Source organism: Falco cherrug, chromosome 5, assembly GCF_023634085.1.
Source record: "Falco cherrug isolate bFalChe1 chromosome 5, bFalChe1.pri, whole genome shotgun sequence".
NCBI classification, from domain to species: Eukaryota; Metazoa; Chordata; class Aves; order Falconiformes; family Falconidae; genus Falco; species Falco cherrug.
In genome coordinates this window covers 91568108-91586348 of record NC_073701.1, presented here as the reverse complement: position 1 = coordinate 91586348, position 18241 = coordinate 91568108, and the positions used below count along the sequence as shown (strand labels likewise).

The 18241-nt window shown below is 36.7% G+C and overlaps 1 protein-coding gene across 2 annotated transcripts in view; it reads right to left on the bottom strand.

Moving 5' to 3' along the window:
- Positions 1-18241, bottom strand: part of LRRK2 (leucine rich repeat kinase 2) — a 71599-nt gene that overhangs the window by 37314 nt on the left and 16044 nt on the right. For both annotated transcript variants that reach the window (XR_008732537.1, XM_055712360.1), the window contains exons 7-21: positions 17918-18049; positions 14962-15081; positions 13690-13814; positions 13070-13149; positions 12194-12300; positions 10423-10552; positions 9134-9258; positions 7344-7477; positions 5513-5657; positions 5070-5209; positions 3607-3735; positions 3350-3520; positions 1122-1377; positions 723-911; positions 225-346 (exon numbers count right to left, since the gene is read on the bottom strand). Coding sequence is in view for 1 of the 2 variants with exons in the window: in XM_055712360.1 (XP_055568335.1) it covers positions 225-346; positions 723-911; positions 1122-1377; positions 3350-3520; positions 3607-3735; positions 5070-5209; positions 5513-5657; positions 7344-7477; positions 9134-9258; positions 10423-10552; positions 12194-12300; positions 13070-13149; positions 13690-13814; positions 14962-15081; positions 17918-18049 (2105 nt within the window). In the remaining variant the exon portion in view is untranslated. The remainder of the gene's footprint in view (positions 1-224; positions 347-722; positions 912-1121; positions 1378-3349; positions 3521-3606; positions 3736-5069; positions 5210-5512; positions 5658-7343; positions 7478-9133; positions 9259-10422; positions 10553-12193; positions 12301-13069; positions 13150-13689; positions 13815-14961; positions 15082-17917; positions 18050-18241) is intronic.

The following is an 18241-nucleotide window of genomic DNA, read 5'->3' as shown; positions in this document are numbered from 1 at the left end:
TATTTTTTATTGATTATAAAATTTTTCTGAAATAAACTCTCATCTATATGATGATCTGGAGCACAGTAATAGCACAGCAATAGAACAAAATGCTAAATAGTAGCAGTGAGACAAGAATCCATATGGTTACATGACCTTTCCTGACACTTGTTTATTAACAATTTTGCAGTAGGTAAACCAGATGGACTTAGAAGAAGCCTGGAATGAATAAGAATCTGACTTACCACAGAATAGGAATGTCGTGGCAAAGTAGGAGAACTTCTTAGAAATGCCATTTCCCTACAATGAAAGTCAGCCACTGCAATGGAATTGGACTTCTTTTTTGTAAAAAGCGAACCTTCACTTCCTAGTACAAAACAGTATCACAGGAGGACAAATCAGTAAGGAAATTTATTTAAAGGCAGACATCAAAACAGCCAATATCTAAATCTGGTTGGACGAATCCCTCTCTCTCTTTACAAGAAACTGAATGTATGAAGAACTGATTTTAAATAGGTAACTGAATAAAATGCTTTAAGGTCCTAATTTAGTGGATAAAGCACATACTTACTCACCATAAACCATTTACCAATGTTATCAAAACCAAAATTTTTAGAGAAAAGTTGGGTTTTTTTCATGGGAAGTGTTTTATCTCAAATACAAATAAGCAACTGATTTATGGCTATGGTCTAGCCTTGGTACAGTAGATGGGGATTATAAAAAAAGAAAAGAAAAGCAATTACCTTCACTATCAATATCATCACTCAAAGGAAAAACACTGTCCACTAATGGGTCAGAAATGAAACTCCAATCATAGTTTTTATCCACTCCATCTTCACAGAAGTTTAGATCAGAGGAGGCTCTTGATCTATCCTCTGAAATATTCTTCATCTGGAATTTAAGCACCATTCTTGCCAGTGCAGAACCTGCATCTGCATGTATAAGAAACCAAAAAGACAGCATACTCACCAAGAAATCCAAATAGCTTTAAAAAAATAATCTATTTTCAAGGTTTAGCAATCTTTCTATAATCAGCTGAATGCTATGAAGAGATCCTGAACCAAAGGTCTTGATCTAAAACACATATAGCACCTCCAAGAGATATTAACACATTTCATATAGCAAATTCTATATATACTCACTTTGTTTTCTTAATGGAGTAAGTTTATCTGGGAACAAAGGAATGAGCCAGGAAGGTTCTAGTCTCCCAATACCAAATCCTCCAAGACATATACTGCTGTTGGCAACATCAAGGCTAAGCTTCTTTAAGAGCAAGCTGATGATCTGGCTATCTCCTCTCTTTATACTGATGGTTAAAGCACTCCGAACATCCTGCTCTCGAGCACCATTGGCTAATAGCAATTCCACCAATTTAGGATTATGGCCTTTCTCACAAACCTAACAGAGAAAAGCAATTAAAAAAATTATGCAAGGCACTCAAACAACAGCTCAAACTGCATTAAGAGATTTGCCTCAAATGCAAATGCATTGCATTTTTAGGATCGTGCCTCTTTTTCAATTACACAATTCCCTACACCTCAGAGCATATGCCTGCCTAAGGCATCTGAGTACCAACCTCCGTTTTCCTGAAGTCTTTGTTCAAAAGATAAAAAATGCTGGAGTTCTGTAACTGTAATTTCTGCCGTGAGTGCACACAATTTCCAGGCAAAAATGAATGGTAATTTAAGTAGTTTTGTTACTGCACGCAGTCAATGGCAACTCCATTTGTTTATCTGTTCAGTTGTAAAAAGACACTTAGGGATTATTTTGCCATGTCATCCAGATATGAGAGAACAGGCAACAACGGTGAGATTCATCAAGCCTTGCCTAGTGCTAGGGACCCGCTCAGGTTCACTGGCTTCAGTCAGCTTTATTCTTTTCCATCTCTCAGCCTGCATTGCTACACAGAGCAGGTTGACTGTGAATATTACAAATATTTTTTAGAAATACTTCCAGTTTCTTAGCAAACTGTAGCTTGCTAACAGTGATTTGCCTACCTCACACTCCATGGACGGACAGCCGGTTCCAGCCCAGCTGTGCTTTATTACCCAGCCAGCTCTGCCAGAAGAAATGAACACTCCCTAATTCACTTCAGGCAGTGCCGGTGGGGTTCTCTCAGACTGCTTAAATCAAGGGTCCTCAAACTAAGGCCCACGGGCCGGATACGGCCCCCCAGGGTCCTCAATCCAGCCCCCCGTATTTACAGAACCCCCCCGGCCCTCCTCGCCAGGGGTTGGGGGGGGAAACCAAGCAGCCGCAGATTACTGCCTGCCACTTTATCCACGCGCTGGCCCCTGGTTAAAAAGTTTGAGGACCCCTGGCTTAAAACTTTGACACTGAAGCAAAATTAAGATGTGCTCATACACAACATTTCTCAAAAAAAATAATTTAAAGGCAGTCACATTTAGCAAGAAGCACTTATAAGCAGGTAGGAGCAGTTTCTCCATTGGCATGGCTGAATCCAGGTGGGATGTTTGCCTACGGCCTTATTTAAGACACCAACATATTTCAAATAGTTGCTCTGGATGTGGCCACTGTCTGGATAAAGCTCTTTGCAGCCAGTGTGACTGCAGGCATTCTAAGATGTTATATTCCTTCAGCTGTGTTGATAACAAGTCAGAACTCTAACTAGAACAGTTAAATCAGCACAAAACCTAATGATTATATTCAAGTTTATAGTGTATACATATATTGAATATATATATATATATTCAATATATAGTAATATATTCAAGTTTAAGTACAACACAAAGTAAAAAAAAAAATCCACCACTGCAGGGAAGACATTTTGGGCAAAGTCTTCTTTGCAGGTCTAGAACAGAGTGGGACTAAGCACACACAGTGTTGTCTGCTGGTCCATCTGTACTTGGGCCTCGAAGAGCTTGGAAAGAACTGAATTTGGAGTATCAGCTCATGGACTGGGCTCTAATGGGCTTGATGCCATCTATGCCTGATTAGAGCTGAAAAAATGACTGGGAGTTTGCAAAGCTTGAGCTTAAGTCTTCTTCCTCAAAAATACTCCAAAGCTAAGGCTAAGTCAGTACTTGATTGAATCCAGGTTTGCATGTGAACAGGGTAAACAATCAGAAAGCATGGGACTTAAAGTGATCGTGCATGAGAACCGAACTGGCAGTGTGGGCACATCGTAGGTGACAGTGACCCCATGAGCTTCAATAAAGTTAAGGGTGTTCCAATGAACATCAGACCGAGCCTGAAGTCACTATGAGTAGCAATCACGCTATCAGGTCATAGTTAGATTGTACTGGGTATTGCTGTTGTGTTCTGCCAAATGTATGTTTTTATGAGAGAGAAAGGAACCCAAAAGGACACATTTTAAAGCAATAGAACTATATATATTTCCATACATTACCTGATAGATCAAAGAGTTTGTCTTTGTCTTCTTATTAATATCAGCTCCCAGTAGAAGTAAACATTCAGCCATAATACTGTTGTTCTCAATACATGCTTTTTCCAGCATCACATTTTTTAAATCATCATTTTCAGCTATTTTAGCAAAACATTTACAACACAGGCTTTGAAACTGAACAGGAAGACAAACAATCAAAGTTAGGACAAAAAAAGCACCAAAATTTTTCAGCTGTGGAGCTGTCAAAAGAGAGAAGATACCTGTTGATCTCGCTGGTCAGTGAAACACATAGACATCTGGTAGAAAATGACTGCATCAAATGACTCATGTACAAGCAGCTTTGCAAAACAAGGTGACAAACCAAGAACTGACAAGATTGCATGAAATCCCTAAGAACACAAAGAAAGGATTGAAATAAGCAGTGTCAAAAAGTGTAATTTTAAAACAAGTTGTGAAAAAAAATTTCAAACTTCAACCAAAAGATATGTGCTTTAGTTATTTTTCTTTTCCTTTTAAACATGCAACAATTCACAAATTGGAAAAGATCAAGAGAGAAGACAAAACCACCTGGTTTTATATAGCTACAGTTTCATGCTTGTTTAGCTGACTCACTTAAACAGATATTAACTGACACTTTGAAAAGCCAAATTATGCACCACAGCACCTGACAACATCCTGCCTGGCAGCAACAAATGTACTCATGATTTCCTGAAAATGTACAGAAGAAACAATCTCCTTCTAAGAATACAAGATTAAGATGCATCCCTTGTCCCAATGTGTTGCTCTGTAATCCCTGAATGCCAAAAAAATATATAGCCTAAATGAAAAGCTTAACAGCTGTATCCAAAAGCTAAAAAGAAATTCAAAATTATCGCATGATTCTGGAAGTTAAGTTCACCTAGAAGGGTGAACTGGATAAATTGCAGACTCTGTCCAAACCTAACTGAGACTAAATCAGTTTAAGCAAATTCCTTATTCTACCATATTATTTTGATTTCTCTCCACATGGGTGGCTAAGTTAAGCTTGGAAGGCTTGGGGGAACAACAATAAAGAAGGGAGGCTGTACTTGTGATATTTTCATATTGATCTGAAACAGAAGTACAGAAACTCACACAGGCAAGTCTCATTCTGCTAGAAAAAAGAAATTGGCAACAAACAGGGAAAGCTTCTGAGGCAGAGGAAGTAGAACTTTCACATGAGGAGGACTGAACTTGTGTTTGATGACAGAATAAAAACTCTCCTTCCATATTCAGAAGTTGATCCAAAGTCTGACACAGTATTCCAGTAATACCCTTCTTAAATACAGCTTTCCTACACTAAGCCTATTGCTGTTGACAGGGCTGGGAACTAAGTTATTTACTATTATTTTTCAAAGAAGGGCAATCAATACTATAATGATGGTTACTTCATTAAATGGTTATAGATTGATTGAATGATGAACCATGACTGAGAAGTTTGTTCTAGTTTGCAGATCTCAGAAGTCTTAGACAAACATCTAAACATACACTTACATATTCTGGATTGAATATATGCCTCCAAGAAAACCATCTCTATGGCAAACATATTTGTTTAATTATAAAGACTTATATGAATCTACTAATTGCAATAAAATCAAAATGAAGTAATTAAAATAAGGAATTACATTTCAAATATAACTACATAAAAATAATTTTCTGAGGTTTTTCCTTTCACTCTCATCTTTGTAACAGAAGTAACACATACATGCATCTGGATTTCAGTGACCTCTTTAAATCGCCGTAGAGTAGAAACTAGAACTGTTGACAGGACATGCATAGTTGCAATACACAAAATCTTTCTTGTAATCAAAGAGCGTAGAAGACTCAAACCCAAACACTGTATGTCTAGAAAAAAAGAAGAAAGATTAATAATGATGATTATTCAGACATTCTGAGTGGAATAAACCCATGACCTAAGTAGTGTTATATTACTAATATTCCAGAAAGTTACTTGCATAAGCTGTCACAGGGCCAGGCATAACTAAAGTGAACGAAGCCAAGGACTAAGCAGTACTGCAGCCTTTTCTTGCCACATAACCTACATCACATCCAGTATTAAAGAGTGTAATACATAGGTTACAGCTTCTATGGTTAATCAGACCCTCCTACTACATCATTCACATTCTACTAACAAAATACCTTCCCCACCTTGTTTGTCTGGATACATCTGTAGGGTATGAAGCACAGTGTCAGTAGCTCCTTGCTGGGTTAAAATTTCTAGTGCACCCGTGCACTCAGCTAGAGAAGCCAGTAGTTTTAATCCACGCTTCTGAATGCTAGGATTTCCAATAAACTAATGGAGAAATGAATAGAAAATGAGATCAAGTTTGTTCTGCTTACAATGGTAACAGAAGAGTTGCTTGTTCTTCAAGTTGTTCTTTCAGAACAAGCAATTGTTCTTCAGGTATATGAAATTACAGCTGATGTGACAATAAGTAATGATAACCACAATTTCAAAAAGGTTTCCTTTTCAACTATCAGTTTTAGCCACTCAACCTCCCCAGATTTCCACCTGGGATTCTGAAAATATTCCCTAGCTAGTTTTCTAATGGAGAGCGTGATTTTTTTCCCCTCAAAGTTTTAGTTCAACTGTTACAAATTCACATCATTTTGCTAGTGTAAGGAAAGTGAGAAAATGTACTTCCTTTGTGGGTAAAAAAGAACAAAAATTGGCTTTTTTGAGAACCGGCACAAGGATAAACATGGTGACAACTGAAAAAAAAAAAAAAAAAGCCAAAAGAAAAAGATATGAGGCAACATACCTACTACCACACCCCATCAAGATTTTAAAAGCTTTGGTTTTAATTATAGAGCAATTCAACACGTTATTTGTGATTATTTTTCCCAGTTTTCCCCCACTCCCAGATGGAGGAAACCCAGATGAGGCCTAGATCTGAAAGCATGCATAGCTGTCACAGTGACTTGCAAATATTGCAGTGGAGACATGCCCATCTTCCTCCTTACTCCTTCTCTAATATTTCTTCATTAAAACTTGTTAATTTCTAGCCCTTCTGGTTGATATTGTAGCACCCCAAAACACAAACCAGCTGGGTCAGAAAAAGCAATCAGGATGGTCACAAAACATTGGAGACTAAAATACATTCTGAAGTAAGAATTATTTTGCCTCCCTTGTTCACTCCTATATCCTGTATCTTCAGGTCAAGAAATGTCCTTTAGGTACTCTAGCGCTCTTGCTGATACATTATTTGCTCTGACTTTTACAATAAATGTAAGAGACATAACTGTCGTGACTGAAAGCTTTTAGGAAGCCTAAAATTGTGGAGACTTTTCACGTATAAACTAGTCCATTAAAAAAAAATTGTGAATTGCTACATGCTGATTGTGGTCATGTGAAACTTGCAAACCTTGTAGAGGTGGGATTCTTCTGAAAGCCATGAAGTTAAACCTTTCCTATCACTAGGATTTAGGGTTAATTTGCTGTGCAAAGTGCCCAGCATTTCCTTTGTTTAGACTGGCTCTGCTTCAGCCCTTAACTTTTCAGCTTCTCCTTCAAGGCACTGTGATCATTCTGTTTTCCAGTGGCTGGAAAAAGTCATAGAATTAAACAGTGAAAAGAATGGAGACAACTGAGAAATACTGTTCTGTTGAAAGTAAAGGAGTATGTATCCATGAAAGACATATTAAAGAACCACTAAGTTCCATGTGTAGTTGAGATGTAGGTATTAGGACACATTTCACGTATAAACTAGTCCATTAAAAAAAAAATCACAAACTGTATTCTTGAAAAAAATACTAGCCTTGTTTTTATAAATATCCTTTAGAGTTACTGTATAAAGGATCATCTAATACACTCTAGAACAGAAAATAAGAAGAAATCACCCAAAATCCTGAGTGAATGAAACTCAGGAGTTAAGATTAATTCTATCAAATCAATAGGAAAAATCAATGTGGAACTAAAACTTACAAATGATTTACCAATGCAAGTGTAAAATTCATTAGAATGAAGCTTTAACTATACCCTGTTCAAAGCATTAAGCACCAGCGAATGAGTTCCCTCCAACAGACACTGGCTTTTAATGACTTTTACTGTAAGTGCAAAAGCAGCATCTCCCACATCTCTGGAAGAACCATTCTGGTGTTCGTTCTTTGTACCTGCAACAATGGAAAACAGCCTTCCTCAGCAGAACAGATTTAATATTCTCCCCAGTATTACACCAATATAACAATCAAATTGAAGACACAGGTGACTCAGAGGGCATACTTCAGATCCTATGACTTTTTCAGAATGCTGTAATTACAGAGACTGGAGTCCCTCCAGATTTAGGTTGCAGTGTGAGTACATTCTGTTTGAAATGATGATTTCACCACGTTTGCTCACTGCTTACTGTGAAAATGCAAAATCACGCCAAAAAATTTTGCCTAAGGTATATTGCAATATATTACTTTGAGCTATGGGGTTTCTTGCTGTTCCTGATACCTACTTCAGAATGCCTCTTCCTTCTGGAAAGGAGACACTACAGAGAAATTTGTTGCGCTTTCTCACTTGGCAGCACATCATAGGTGACATTTTACCCACAGATGACGTTAAATGTGAGTACAAATAAAAGAACAGAGAAAGGCTTTTCAGATTTACATTTCTTGTAGGTATTGACACCTGCAGTCAAGTGGCACTAAAGAAAGTACCCAGAAATCCTGTAAAAGTCACTTCAGCATTTATGTTTGTTCCAGTTACTATTGTCCCCATGAACTACTTTTCATTCCCTGATTAACCTGCAAGTTCCAGCATCTAGTTGGCACTCTTTTTGTTTGATTACACTTTAGAAGGGCCTCACTTCCAGGATACTGACAAAAAACCTACCTTGATATATGTTTTCTAACATGTAGGCAAGTCATAATCCTGCTGTTTATTGAAAAAAAAATCAGGATTATAATTCAAAGAATAGAAGGAAACTGAAAACTTGCAATCAGTCTGCATATTAGCCAAGTTACTAGTTTCGGAGTACCTGGTTTTGTAAATGTGAAAAAAATGTGCAGTTGTAAAACTGCTGAGAGATACTTGCAAAAAGTTGTTCTGAAAAAAAATCAGTACCCCATGTCTGTACTCTCATATTTATTATCAGAGGAAAAAACCCAGGATACACAGCAGTAAACTGGTAAGAAGAGTTAAAATTTTCCCCTAATTCTATTAAAGGTATAGAACTAACAAGAATATATTTTTCCACACTGTAGATTGCCCTTAAAGAGTTGGTTTTGGTTTTTTTTTTTGAAAGGAATTCTCTAAGCTAGTCAGTTTGGCTTCTTCTCTGTAGAAAATAGTATATAATAATATATTTCCTATTTTTAAATCACAGCCTGTTTTTTTGGTGTCAGAGGGCCAATTTTTATGTTCCTTCCAAGAGATACCGTTAAAACAATTGTATTTTGTGGTACAACAATGTTGAAGTCACGATCACTTTGCTCTCACTTAAAGGATATCCGTGATGAAACTACACAATCACAGCAATAAATCTACACTTGTTTCCCTGAATTCCTCAGAAGTAACGGAGCTAGCTCTTCACGGATGAAACCAAGAGGAAATCAGCAGTGATAATTTTGGTCTGTTACCTTCAACATCTCAAGTTTTCCTCCACCTTGTATGTTCTTTAAGAGCTACAGCTGCTCTCTCCTACGTACATAACTCCAGTAAATTTTCTGGAGTTCCATTAAAGGCTGTCTCATTAGAAAAGGAAAATTAAAACTCAGCTATCTAATTTCTGTTCTCTCATTTGGTGTATGATGCCACACCGATTATATTTTTTGATGACTTACCAGGCATCATAAAGTGTAAAAGGACTCGAAGTGCTTCCAGCTGTACAGAGAGTGATTTTTCATGTTTCCTCATGGCTTTTACAACTTCTGATACAGCTACTGTCATTACATCCAGATGAGGGAAACTGAAAATATTGTTTATAAAATAAAAAAAAAAAGAACGCATTTCTTCTACATAACTTTACATGTATTTGTTTTCTTAATGAACACTGTGTGATAACTCTTTAGGACACTTTAAATCTGGTTTAAGCTACAAAATATAAACTATGGCAATTTTCTTCATCATAGCAAATACATCATTTTCATGCCATTCCATGAATTCAGTCTATTCAGCCTAATTCCATTCTAGACTACTGAGAGGTAATTTTCAATCCAGTCCAGAACAGTGATACACAGAAAGCACAGTATTTAATTCAGGGTGAGTAGTGGACTCATGTATTTCACTTTGATTCCAGTCCAGAGAGGGGAAAAGACATATCTTCCTTGATTTAGTGCTCTGCAACTGTCATGAAGTACTAATGAATACTCAGATTCTTGTAGAACAAACAGAAAAGTATAAATCATGTTAGGTTCTAATCTTAAAGAAAAAAAAATATAATCTCAATGTCATTAGCATTCCTAGAAACAACAGTAGCCAGAGGCCACTAATTCACTTTTAAGGTTATTTTATTATTTCATTTTATAATACTTTTCACTCCTGTGAACAAGGTTATGGAAATTCCGAGATTTTCTTTACAAAATAAAATTATTCATAAGGAATCCTGTGACTAGATCTTGAGTCTGTCATTTTTTCACAGATAGCCTAGCATATATAAAGGTTTCAAGGAAGGCTGACAAAACTTCGCAGGACACTTTGAATCATGTTCCCACCCTGTATACCCATATTTATGAGTCACAAGTTTGATTTTCCAATTATGTTCTAGAGTATTTGCAAAAGCCAACACAAAAGTAATATTAACATAATGTTATTGTAATAATCAGAGTTAATATTGTGGGAAATTTCCTGGCACTCAGCAGAACTCAGCATGGCTAACAGGAGGGGGAGACCACCTAGTGACAGCCTACTGAAACCATCTCAAGAACAATGAAGGGAAGAATATGCAGCTCCCTACACATATCCATCTGGGCATCTGACTATGGGGCTTACCAAATTCAATGTCTTCAACAGGGTTGTCAGCCTGTGGTCAATTTTAATATGAAGCAATCAATAATAGATATGTAATCACATACAGCACTGAATTTCACAAACCTTCACTTTGGAAGTGGCCACATATTTCTAAGTACATTACCTTCCTTCAAAAACACAATTCAGAATTCTGCAGGAACTTTCAGCCACTTCAGGAGAATGCGGGTGTTTCCTCATTATATCCAAAACATTCATATGTATGCCTTTCCCCAAAAGTGTCTTCCTAATACTTACTAAAACACAAAACAGCAACCATCCTGTAAGTATATCTCTTTCTCTTTATGTATACTTCTCAAAAACAACAGAACTGCTAACTTTTTTCCACTTTTTTTCCTCATCAAACACACACATTATAGAAGTATAATTTAGAATGGAAAACAATTTGAGCTGAAGCTGACTTCTGTTTGCGTAGCTTAATCAAAGCATTGTAATTCCTGAACAAGTCTAAATACATCTGCTGGTTTTACTTACATAAAGTTAACTTAAGGGAAGGAGAACGCACATCTTTGCTTTTATTTTCAAAAATGTTAATTCTTAAACAATTTTTCTTCTTAATTGCGCTCTGTGATCATGTAGGAGAGCTAGAATTTAAAACTTTCAAGCCAAGCAAGTTTCTGACGTCCAAAATAAGGTTTCAAAAATGGAAGTTATATTTATTCACTCTATTTACTTCATTAATTCATTCTTTAAAAATTAAAATACCCAAGCACATGTTGTAGCTATAATGTAACCAATACAGCTCAGAATACTACAAAAATACTCTACATTATCGTGGTAACTACCACCAATTCTTGCCATTCCCAGTTCAATACATTGATTTCAAATGGTTAAGTCAAGTAATATTGCCTTGTGCCAGAGTGTTTTACTAAGCTTCTTTATTTCTTTCAATTCTGGTGTAACCGCATTTATTTAGGGGAGAAAAAAAAGAAAAAAAAAAAAAGGCAAAATAAAAATTTGCTTTAGCCTTCCAAAAGGAATCAGAGACCCACTTGCCAGTAATGTGGTATGAATACGGTAACCTGGTATAATATATGATAACAATACACATACATTTATGAGATCTGTTTCTTGATATAGATACATATTAATCCCATAAATAACTATAAAACCTCTTCATTTTTTGTACTTGGGTGGCTCAGTAACCTAGTGATAAAACAACGCTTTCTCACCTAGAGAACAGTAATTAACTGATAGTCTTTTTGTTCCTATCTAGCCAGTGGTTTTCAACATGCAGCCAACAAACCACTTGAGGTCCATAACCATTTCAAAGGGTTCTGGGAAAGGTATCTAATAGAAGCAGGCCAACTCTCACTAGGCTTAAATATTCTACCCAGGGGTCCACATCTCCACTGAAAAATTTTGAGGGGGTCTGTAAATTGAAAAAAGTTAGGAAACTGTATTAGGGACATAATCAGGACTGCAACAATCTTGAAAACTGTTATGCACATGCTTAACTTTCTACACAATTTGATTTACTGCAGTCAACAGGACTGCTCAAATCCCCTCTGTTAAGCAAGAAAATGGTATTTGTTGGGTTGTAATCCTTACTCATGTGATTTTCAACAATCAGTGCTCCTGAGGAAATTTAAACATGAGATAAATGTTTAAACAAGCATACAAAGCAAACACCCTCTTTTTCCATCTCCTGCTCCAAAAAATAGCAATTGCAACACATAAACTGGCAAAGAGCTCTTCACTTCCACATACTCTCTTTGATACTAGCCAACAATAGCTTTTTCAAAGCAAGGAATAGACTTTCTACTAAACACAACTGCGTAATATTCTAACCATAGAGAATACTGTATTGTATTCTTTACTATTTCAGCAATAACCTTTTGCTGAACTAGAAGGTAAAGACAATTAAATTCCCTTACCATTTTGTTGTGACAAAATTGCCAAGGTACTAGCAGCTGCCTGAAATACTTCTTTTGAAGAGGAGTGCATCAGCATGGAGAGCATCACTGCTCTGTCTATTGGGAACCTTTCACAGAGAGAAACAAATAGCTGCACGTTGACCATATTATAGCAGTTACTTGATAATTGTATTTCAGTTTCCTAAAAAGGTGTTAAGCAATATAATTCAATCTTCAGGTGATTGTACTTGGCATCTAACATGTTTCCAGAGCAACAGTTTTACTTCCTTTACAAAGAAAGCCCTTTGAAAACTATGCATATTAACCTACTCCGAATGTCATTGAATTCAATGGAACTATGCTTTCCAAGTGACTTGACATGCAGAAAGGGGGACAAAACAGGCATACTAAAATTTAAATAATTAAAATTTTAAGCAACTCTGAAAAACACTGTAACTAAATTGAAAGTCTGTGTCTTAGCCACGTCTAGACTCTCTCTGATGATGCAGCACTCCCTCTGCTATGCCCTTTCATCTGATTTGTGGGAAAATGAGCACTGCCTTTCTATACTCCTTATGTACTAGATACCTTAATCTTCTCTGTTTTCCCTGCTCTTACATTCTTTAATTGTCCCCATCCTTGTGGCAACTGAAGAGGATATTCCTTGTGAACTGTAAAAATTAGTTCTATGAGACTGTATTCTGACCCTTTATTTTTGCCTGAGTCAAGGTTAGCAAACATTTTAAGAAAGAAATTTTCCCAAGTACTATTGATCACTGTGCACTTCAAATATTTGAAAACACCAAAAATAACTGAAACATGAGATTCCAAATGGCCTAATAGTAGGCTTTCATTTTTTTCATTTCCAAAAATACAGTTCAAGATATTAACACTGACTGATTATCTCCATCTCCAATCTTCTCATGAAGGTTGCGTTGATACAGAAACAGATTTTTCAAAGCCCAGCATGCAGCCTCCTAAATATAAACCAAGAGGAGACAAAAGAATTACGAAAATAATCCTTTATAAGAAAAAATGTAAATACTTTGACTGTTTTTCAGTCCATGACAAAGGTACAATGTGCTTTTTACGTAGAAATACAAAAAGATGTGGACTGTCACATTCTTTATAGTTGGGATAGGCCTGAGTTACAAACATGTGCCACATTCTCATTATTTGATTTTCATTTTGATATCTATTTTAGGCTGAGATTAATTCTTCTGCTGTGTTTTGCTGTTGTATACAGAGAAGCCACATAAACAACAATCTTTGGATGGCCAAAGTTTCAGGTAATATGCCTCATCTTAACTACCTACATTTGATCCAAAGGAGTAACTGAAACCAGTTGATTTCAACAAAGATAAGAAAGGCAAGAACGGTTAAGATTTATTCTAAATCTAATCTAGTCCTTAAGGCCTTGTTTGACCAAGGATATACAGGAAAAAATTATGTTGCTAGACATTGTATTTAATGCACAATGCTGTCTTTCCATACCCCCATCATCCAGAAATTCTCACCAGCACATCTGTGTTTTTTCGGTGCAGTTCTAATGCTCTGTAACATGCTTCCAACCAGCACAATTTTTCTTCCTCCTCCTCTTCTTTTCTTTCCTCTAAGTCTCGGTTTAAGAATATTGTTTCAGCTTGAAATATAAAATATTTACAATAAATTCTTATTGTGAAAACAAACCACTTAGTAATCACAGAGGTGCTCACATTGCCTATGTGCAAAAATCAGTGGAAGGATTAGCCTTTTCTGGGAAGGGAGAAGTCTTTAGACATAAACTCTGTGACAGACTTCGAAAACATCTTTAAGGTTATAAAGGAGAATAAAAACCTTAATTACAGTGTAGTAAATTAGGTACATAGTTTCAGATCAGTCAATACTCGGGCTCTGAAAAGACCTGCAGATACTTCTTTTTTGTTGTTGTGTATTTACATACAGAGTATCACAGACATGAGTGATTAATTTGCACATACCACTTATCACACAGCCATCTACACTCTGAAGCAGTGCCCTTAAAAAATGAAATGCAAATTGCAGTTGCTAAGACACAAATATCGGGCCACAGTAACAGCAAGAGAATTTAAAAGAAATCATTTTATACCTACAATTTTTCAGCTTTAAGGAAAAAAGTATGTATCAATACTGACCATAATACCTGAGGCTTAATGGAGCATTTATTGATTTCTAATCTTTGCTATTTTGAGGACTCTTAAACACCATTTCTACTGACTTTTTTATGGAACAATTACTCAAAGACAAAGAGGATCAGATTCTTAGCTTTTTGCCACTAACTTCTTTTTCAGAATAATACCTGATGTTTACTCAAGGAAAAGTTTACATCTTTTAATTGATTTCAGAACTCAAGCACAAGCATTGATTTAGTGTTGCTATCAACTGCCACGATATAATGAGTACTGTCACACATGGCAAACACAGCATCACATTAGTGTTGTTATCTCTAGAGATCTTATGTTAAGTAGGGATTATCCAGTATTTGCCTATGAATAAACAGGTTGCTTTGTTAAGATCTGTCAACATAATATACCACCTCTGAACACTGTGAAGATGTCGGGCATATGATAGGAACACAACCACGTTGCAGTAAACAACAAACTATAAGCATGTGGGAAATCTACTTCTGTCAAACCTATCTTGCCTGAGGCTTTCATGTTAAAGAAATGGAGTTCAAAATCACCATAAGATATTACCAGTATAGAAAAGATTAGCAAATGGACAAATAAATGAGGTAAGTTATTTATGTATTTAGGAAGAGATTTACTCACTTAGAAGAGCTAAACAACTGAGAGCTGCAGCTTGTAACTTTCCATTTTCAGGGTATGTTTTAACAGCCTTCACAATGACTTCTGGAACCTTGTGTAACACAAGGATATTGAAAAAATTTCCTGAAAATACATAAAATATTAAATGAATATAAACATGAATATCTAGAGCTTTACACACATCTAACAAGTTTCTCAGCACACAATGCACAAACTTTGTGGCAAACATTGGATTTCTTATTACAGGGCTTGACACAATAATGTTTTATTTATAGAAAGAAGAGGTCAAGGATAAAAAAAACAGCTGGGACCTAGTTTTTTTGTAATTTTTACAAAAGACTGAGGTTTAATGCAAAAGGAACTGTACACTGTCATCAAAATAAGAAAAATAGTCAGTGTATCACTTGCAGACTTCCTGTCAGGAAGTGAATGCAGTCCCGGTCTTGAATTCCTGCAATGATTTGAATTGTCCTATCAAGCAAGTGGTTTAACCACGTTTTGCTCTCTGTTTTTGCCCTCCTCATTAAACAGATCAAGGTCAGCATTATAAATACAGAATACCTGCATTCTGGAATAGTAGGAAGAACTACTTTGTGATGATAAATATATTTAAAGTATAACTTCTATTATAGGCTGTACAGTATTTTATATTATAGTTTGAATATAAGGAATTCTGCAAAAAGCAAGCAAATGAAAATAACTTCCCCATTTGCTGTAAAAACAAGCATTATGCATAAATTAATACAGCAACACTCACTTTGTAAAATACAGTTTGATAGCTATGGTTTCTGTTTTGATATTCCATTTCGTTTAATTCTTGATTAGTAAAAATGAGCATCACACTAGCAATGTGAAAGGTCAGCTTAAAATCTGTATCAGTGTTTCTCAAACCCTTTAGGTAAGGTATGAAATTAATAAGTCTATAGTTTTGATGCTCACATATGGGAATTACATACAGAAGAACGACCAACTTCATTTCTTTCCCTCAGCTCTGGTCCTGAGTCCTACAGGTGCTGACTACCTTCAATGTCTAGATCTTTCACCAGAAGATAAGTACCTCTTTTCCAATGTTTTATCATTCAGTTAAATCAGACCAAGTTAACAGAATGCTTAAGAATAGACTTTAAGACAAGTCTTTTCCAAATGCATCACTCCAAACCCCTGCCCTTAAAATCTATTACAAGTGCAATTGGAAACAGTATTTTTCTTCTTACCCTGTAGTAGTGCGGTCATGTTATATCAGCATTGCCGTTTCCTGCTGTATTTTAATGGAAACGGTATGTTTGTGCAAATTTGTTACCTCACAAAGTTAATAATCTTAACCTACGTGATGAGTAATTCTGTTAGGCTTGTGGCTGGCCAACCAGGTATCACTCAAAATACTGATGACTGTCAAATCTAATATAGTCATTACCAGACTAGCAAGAATACATGACAGTGATTTTGGAGGCTGTAGATGCTGACTTTACCATTTCACTGCCTGTTAACGTGGATTTAGGAAGATGGTGTCCATCAGAATAATTTGGGAAGCCACACTGGCTATATGGAAATCTTCCACACTATTTCCAGCAGCACCCAGCAATTTCACATCTGTTTCCCTAACTGTGTGGTGCTGTGGACACCTCTTCCCGTAACTCTACTGAAGCGGCTCCTTATTAAGATAAAGGGCATCTGTTATGCTGAAAGAAGAAATAGATCTTGTGGCTGCTTTACCACCACTATTACTTGTTGGTCAGCATACACACACAACAAACATGTGACTGAAACCAGGCTGGTTACACTTAGGGTAAGACCAAGGCACGTCAACAGAGTTGCTGTGTTCCCACAAGTGCTTAGTTTCCCTGCTTATCTTCTGTTAGCCTTGCAGAGGAAACCAGCCAAGGGTAACATCATCTCCTGGCAAAAAACTGCAAATACCACCTCAGCGGCCACCACATTTGCTTGAAATTTTTATTTGGCTTTCTGAAGGGGAACTGCAAGTTGCTCTTGGTTGCACTCAAGTTTGATCTTTATTTTCTACAATATCTGCCTGCAGAAGCAGAAACAGATGGTGAAAGGATGGGACTGACTTGATTAAGGGGATTCGTGCACTGGTACCAGCATCTGCAGTAGCTTCAGGCCACCACCTGCAAGAATCAGGAAATCTAGCTTATGAGAAAGACCTTAGCTGAGTCCTTGATGAAGTAGAACCTGCCAAGGAAGCAGGGGCTGCTCAGGCAGCTACTCAGTGTTTTTGTATGCAGCTGGGGGAAAAACATATTTATTTTCACTTGAACTTTCAATTACATGGCCCTTGCAAATGCAGATCAGATTATAGTGGCAAAAGAGTACAGAGCTGCTAAGAGGCACAGCAAACCCCTTTTTGACATTGCCATCCTTTCTGTTGATGTGACGCTAGCCCACATAAGCCCAGACAACTTTTGCCCAAGTCAAGGGAAGTCCAGAATCCTGTCGTTCTTTCACTGCTGCAGCACAGAGGGCCCCAAGACAGGCACCACAGCTGGGCAGGAACGCAGCATAGGTCTCTGAAGGTAAACGCTTTGCAAGGAGGAAAGAGTCTTGGAAAGTACTTCCCCAGGTAATTCTGTAGCACCAGTTGTTTCTCACACATTCAGCATCGCCACTTCAAAAAAAGAAATCTTGAAGGAATTTTCTTCCTTTCTATAGTAACTTTAAATAGAATGGGATCTATTGATCCCACATTCTCATCTCATACTTCTCCCGCTCTTTTTTTCCCATTCCACACCCCACACACACCCAGTCTTTCATGGCAGCTTCTGTCACTGTTACTAAAGTTTACCGCAAAATGATACGTTATTGACTGTGGCCTGTGTTACCTCAGTATGTTTACATCTTTAGAGACATGGAGCTATACACCACCCTGAGGATTAACTGGAATAGTAGCTCTCTTGTTACTTGTAACACTTGTTGATGACTACAAACAACTTTGGGAACTTACCCAATGTAAGCTTATGCAACAAACAGCAACTCACTTCCTGAACTGTTTCACTACTGGGGAAACTTTTCATCATTTCCACTATAACATTGTAGCAGCGAACATTTCCAGACATGAGCACTTCAACATTGCTGGCTAGAGAAAAAAAACAAACAAAAATTGCTTCTTAAGGAAAAAAAAAAAAAAAAAAAAAAAAGCATGGATTCTAGTTCTTAAGAAAAAAAAAAAAGATTGGATTCTAATTCAGACTTCATTTAAATAGATTTATTTAGAAAACTGGGCCTATGTCTCAGTTTTTGCCCTGAAACTCAAGAGAAAGGTGGCACT